We start from the raw sequence: 6,023 nt of genomic DNA, 5'->3' as shown, positions 1-6,023 counted from the left end.
TCAAGCCTGAGCAAATACCTTAAAACTCTGTGTTACACTTAACCCCACGTTACTTTGTGCCCTGCGCTCCCCTATTGTAAATGTCTTCTTGTATACTTCATGTACAGTACAGTATGTTTTATATTGTGTGTTGAAGAGTACAATTGCAAAGAAATATAGAAATGACTAAAACTAGAGATTTTAGTAGTTTTCAGAAATCGTGATTTTACATTCAGTATTGAAGATTTCAACTGCAAAAATGTTGAAATATAAGACTTTTAGAGATGGTAGCAATCAAGAGATATAGTATCATATTCCAACTCATTATGTGCTGTGAATGATTTTTACAGCATTAAAGGGATCATCTTCAAGACAATACTTTCTGTATAAAATGTGTGTAAAATCTAGACTAAAATCAAAGAGAAACAAAAGTTACATGTTTTATGTTTAGTAGACGTAAATGAGTCGACAGAGAAGCTGACTTAAACTTGCTCAGAGAAACGCTGTTGCTGTCAAACATGGCTTACTACACTAAGCCAGTTTAATGGTGGAGGGATTGATCCAATAGGCCTATTGATAGAAGGTTTATAAAGAAATTTCATGCTCCCTTTTATTAGCATTTTGTAGTATTTTCAAAATATTTTATTATATATAGTATTTTATTTTAATACATTTGAGCTCTCACACAGCTCTCCCACCTTCTACTTACAACAGGGGTTGAGGAGGTTATCAAGCCATCCAGCTTGAAAGACGGAGAGGAAAAGACAAAAGTCTCTGCACGGGCCTGGCCTGAGGTAAAAGTGACACTCATCTGAGAGGTCAAATATTTCATACACAAAACATTTTAAAGACATAAATGCAAACAAACTATTTTATAAACTGCTTGGTGACTACAGCTGACAATGCTTGATTAAAAGTTTTGAATGAGCACATGACACTATTCAGGCATTATTCATTTAGTAGTCATGATAAAATGTTTGCTAATTGAAATAAACACATTTTGTATTATTCTTGGAATTTTATCAAAACATGATCTTATTTAAAACTGTTAACATTAAATGTAATTAAATACATGACCAGCACTTGAGCATTACTTAGGGTCTGTCAGTAGTGATCGCCTGCCTGATTTTTGTTAAAAGGTGGAGGTTGTACAAAATTTGATATAGGTGGTCACCTCCCTCCTACTTGTCTTTGCAGGAAAAACATCGAGTTACTGTAATAAGATGTGAGTGTTTCCCACAATAATAGAAAATAGTGATAGCTATACATAATTCACATATAAACGTTACTTGATTGATATAAATTCTTCTCTCCAACAAAGATGACTCTAAATATAGTCTTAATGCTTATACATATAACATATCTTAGCAATTCCATGCAAATGTCAACCTTGCCATGAAAAAAATAAGTTTTCACCAAAATACAGAACCCGTTTCTTTTTTTTTTTTAAGCAAGTATTTTAAGTAAAAGTATTTTTAGCAAGTATTTTTAAGTAAAAATGTCTCTGTCAACTTTTTCAAACAATTATATTTGATTTACCAAAGTCACACAAGTGGCAATTCCACATTGGTCACATCCATAACGACACTTTTTCCTCATAAAGGCAAAAATATTACATAAAATAAAATCAATCATTTTTGTATTATAGAGAGCCAACTCTTATCATTTTGATGATCATTACTTATTTTAGGTCGTGCGGTTTAATTCAAAGAATTTCTACAAAGTATTTTCATTTAAAGTTCAAAACTTATACAGAACGATATTTTTCTGATCCCATAACTCTGTGGTCAGTTGTTCTGGAAAATATAAACAGTTTAATACAGTGTTAAACAAATATTTTTTATGTGAATTTATGTTTTGAGTTTTTGCTACAAATGTCACATCCATAACACTGGAATTGCTCATATATAAATATAAATCTAACTTATTTTCAGCTAAAATCTACTGTATATAATTAAGCTTTAAATTACTTTGTTTCATTTTGTTACTGGATAATAATGTTAGTCTTAGTTTTATGTTTTACTTTACACATATGTCACATGACTAAATGTAGGCCTAATAATGTTATTTTGAGTTTGTTCTGTTAGCAATTACAACATTCATTATTATTTTCTTCAGTTAAATCAAAATTACTTGAGATTATCTAATCTTAAAATGACAGTGTTTTATTTAGTTCCTGGACAATAATGTTTCAGAATCAGTTGGTGTTGTATTTACAAGTTTATTTCTTGTATTTATGTAGATATTTGTGGTGAAAATACTTTTCCTTATTATTGAGAAGTGAAAGATTAAAGATTATAGCTTGTATCTGCCTGTCTGTCTATTATATTTCTAGTTTAGATAGCTTGTCCAATATGGTGTTGGGATTTTGAATGTAAACAAGTGTTCTGGAATGCGCTGTCATAGAAACAGAAGAACGCAGCATTAAAAGTAGAAGACAGTTCAGAATCTCCTCATTGCGTCTTCTCATTGCAGTTGGTAATAGTAGTGTTCCCAGTGAATTCTGTTATTATGGCATTGAAAAGAAAGCGTTGTTCTCAAGGAACTCAGGTGTATGATTTACATACTCGTACACCTCCAACATCCAGCACCAATGTGGCTGAGAACCTTTCACCTGTTGGTGTTGGTGAGGAGATTGACATACAAGTGAGAAAGAAGAGGAGGTGGGAGAGTTTTGAAAAGCCGCTCTCCCTTTACGCTGAGGGTAAATCCAGTCACTGTTTGTCAATCTGACCATGCTTTGTGTTTACTAGATCTCTGTACATGTACATATCGGCCCAGACAGATTCTGTGGACATGTTTTGCTATTTCTGATGAGAATTTTGTTTAAAAAGTCTGCAGATTTATGAGGAATGATTTTGAGAGTAAAGTAACTAAAAACCGAACACATACAATAAAAAAAATAACTTTTTAACTTGTTTTAGGTTTTTAACACAAATCTAAGTAGAACCAATTGTTTGGTAATCAAAGTTTCTCATATTTTATCCACTAAAAGAGAAATCTTTACAACAATCTGTATTGTACATAAATCATTTAAATAATTGCAGATTATTAATAATATCAATGAAATATAAAAATGGTATAAATATCAATATTCAATGGACTCAATAATGGGCATAAAATGTGTATGATTCAGATTTGTTGAGGGCAAATTATGAGCATTCACTATAAGAAACCCAATTCATGACTGTTTCTGATCTCTAAGATGAAGTGTGTCTTTACACTTTACATCAAAATACAAATCAATTTTATAAGCCATTATCATTATCATTAATGCATGTCTTACATCTCTAAATACAGATGACAACCAGTGGATGACTTTTCTCAGTGGCCAAAAGAGAAAACGAAGTTGTCACAGCTCTCATGTGAACGATTTCCATCCTCAAACACCTCCGATATCCATCACCAGCCTTCAGTCCACTGATGTTGCTGAGGAAAATGAGAGAAAGAGGAGAAGGACTGACAGTCCTGAAAAGCTGCTCTCCTGTAAAGTCCAGAAGTCCAGCAGCAGCTCTAGTCAGGAGGACCAGACTCCTGTTCAGATCCACAAGAAGAGTTCTGAAGGTAAATCTAGTGGTCATTTGAGAATGTGTGGCCTTCTCTCATGATCCTCTTCAGTATGAAGTAGAGTACATTACATTAAGTTCTGTAAATATAAATATATTTTTTAAAAGCACTCTAAAAGTTTCAATCACTGTTTGCTGTAATTTGAAGTGTCCACCATATCAGTATTGGGCAGGTTCATTTTCACGATGTATTGAATTATTGAATATAGGCATAAGTCTATTCCACCTCAAATATTACACACGTGTCTGTCAGTGCTTGACATTTCACATCAGCTGCAATTATTCATCTTTTAACAGGTGACATTCTGGACCGGTATGAACTCGGCAAGGAGATTGGAGAGGGAGGAATTGGCAGCGTCTATGAAGGAAAGCGCTTGGAGGATGGCCTTGAGGTGAACAACCCCTTTAACATATATTATGTTCACTTTTTAGTGCATTTGATGTGATTATAACAGAAGTGTTGTTTTGTTGAACAGGTGGCAGTAAAAATAGTCAGAAAGCCATCGAACATGAAATACATCAACATCGTAAGTAAACATGTAAAGGCACTGACAACAGTATATTTGGGGAAGCAACACCGCCTAACTAATCTTTCTTCTAGGCTGGTTATCCTGAGCCCCTTCCTTTAGAGATCGGCCTGTTGATACTGGCTCATAGAGGCGGCAAGGTTCCAGAGATCATTGAGCTTCTGGACTGGCAGGACCAGCAGGATTGTTACATCATGATCCTGGAACGACCTTCACCATGTGTAGATCTGTTGGACTTCATAATGTCTCTCGGCTCCATCACTGAACGCCAGGCTCAAAAAATCATGGAGCAGGCAACAACGGCCGGTCTCATGTGCTGCAGACGTGGGGTATTTCACCGAGACATAAAGCTGGAGAACCTGCTGGTCAACACGGACACGCTTGAGGTCAAGCTAATTGACTTTGGCTGTGGGGCTCTTCTCCAGGAATCTGGCTATGACAGTTTCTGTGGTATGTATTAAACTTAACACCTGTAGTCTGGACTGTCAATTTGACCAATCATGTATTTTTATGTTACAGAGAAAACATGCTTTAGATGTTTCATGCTGAGACCAAATCTTGTTCCTTCAGGCACAAAGGAGTACTTCCCACCAGAGTACCACCTAGACGACGAATACCATGCAGAACCATCCACTGTATGGTCTTTAGGAGTTCTGTTGTTCCTGCTGCTGTGTCAACGATTTCCTGAAGTCACGGACACGCAGAGGATCGATGATGGAAACTGGACTGAGCCTGGATTGTCAGAAGGTAAGACGTCATTCATCACATCATAGATGAGCAGTTGTAGTTTAAATCATACAAAATGATGGATTAAAACTAAGAGTTGGATATTGGATAATGGTGACAATGTTCTGATTCTAAAGGAGAGTAGAGTCAGATCTTATAGATGAATAAAATGACAGGAGATGTAAAGTTGAAGTTGATAATGTGTTTCTCTCACTTCTTCCCACCATCGTTCTGCACAGAATGCTGTGACTTGATTCAAGCTCTCCTGCAGGAAAACCCAAGCCAGCGGATTTCTCTGGAAGAAATCATTCTCCATGAATGGTTTAAGGTACTGAACTGTAGATCAGCTTCTAATGATTTGGAAAATAGATTCTCCTTTCATTTAAAAAATGTTTTTTTTTTTTGTACATTTTATGGTTTTTGTTTATTGTGACGAATCTGAATCAATAACCTTGATTTGGTGTGTGTCTGAATGTTTCAGGTCAAGGAATAAGCAATAAGGAATGTAGTGCAAATGGATGGGAAAAATTGTTTACACCACTGAGCACCACAGTTCCCGACGCTAAAAAAGTACAGATTCAACAGTAGAGCTTAAAAAAGGACACAGCAGCAACAAAGAATCCCAGAAAAAAGGTCACAGCAACAACAGAAGATCCAGAAAAAAAAGATCAGGCCTCAAGAAATGATCCTGGAAAAGACACAAAAGATCCGGAGAAAAGGGCACAGCCCCAACAATGAAAACATTTGTAAATAAAAACATGAATAAAATATATTTGTCGCACCAGTCCTGTTTTCATCAAAAATACATCAAATCAGCCAAGATGCTGAAAAAGCAGACAGCAGTGAATGAAACACTTAAACAAATTACTTGAACACTTAAGTACCAGGACAACTAAACACATACACACTCACACACACACTTATAAACTGATGTGACTGTAACTGAGCAAGGTTTCGGGAAATTGTGAACAAATTTAGTAATACAGCACAATGTAGTAAAAAGTGGGTAGAGGACTGTGCAGACACTCTTTCTCACACACACACACATACACACACAGAGGCTTGAACATATCTCTTTAAGAAGATATATAAGTAATGATGTTTATACTGTACAGACTGTATTTTTTATTCTTCTACAATAACTTCGGGGTCATTTTCCTCTCGGGGACCAAAAAAAAGTTCCTGTAAAGTCAAGATCTACTGGTCTGACATTTCCACATCTATA

General features: G+C 35.4%; 1 protein-coding gene across 2 annotated transcripts; it reads left to right on the top strand.

Annotated features, from left to right (window-relative positions):
• The first annotated feature begins 1,433 nt into the window (after positions 1-1,433).
• On the top strand, positions 1,434-5,570 carry LOC141379079 (serine/threonine-protein kinase pim-2-like). Of its 2 annotated transcripts, none has more exons than XM_073931678.1 (8): positions 1,434-2,683; positions 3,280-3,543; positions 3,843-3,937; positions 4,022-4,072; positions 4,147-4,522; positions 4,643-4,819; positions 5,038-5,126; positions 5,280-5,570. In XM_073931678.1, exons 1-8 carry the CDS (start codon positions 2,491-2,493, stop codon positions 5,289-5,291), a joined length of 1,257 nt encoding a protein of 418 aa, XP_073787779.1. In that variant the 5' UTR covers positions 1,434-2,490; the 3' UTR covers positions 5,292-5,570. The 2 variants fall into 2 exon arrangements, with proteins under 2 accessions (XP_073787779.1, XP_073787778.1); XM_073931677.1 differs by having other exon boundaries at positions 4,592-4,819.
• The last annotated feature ends 453 nt before the right edge of the window (positions 5,571-6,023 follow it).

This window comes from Danio rerio, chromosome 19 (assembly GCF_049306965.1).
Source record: "Danio rerio strain Tuebingen ecotype United States chromosome 19, GRCz12tu, whole genome shotgun sequence".
Taxonomy (NCBI): Eukaryota; Metazoa; Chordata; class Actinopteri; order Cypriniformes; family Danionidae; genus Danio; species Danio rerio.
Note: the sequence above shows the minus strand (reverse complement) of the source record. Positions and strands in the feature narration are given on the sequence as shown.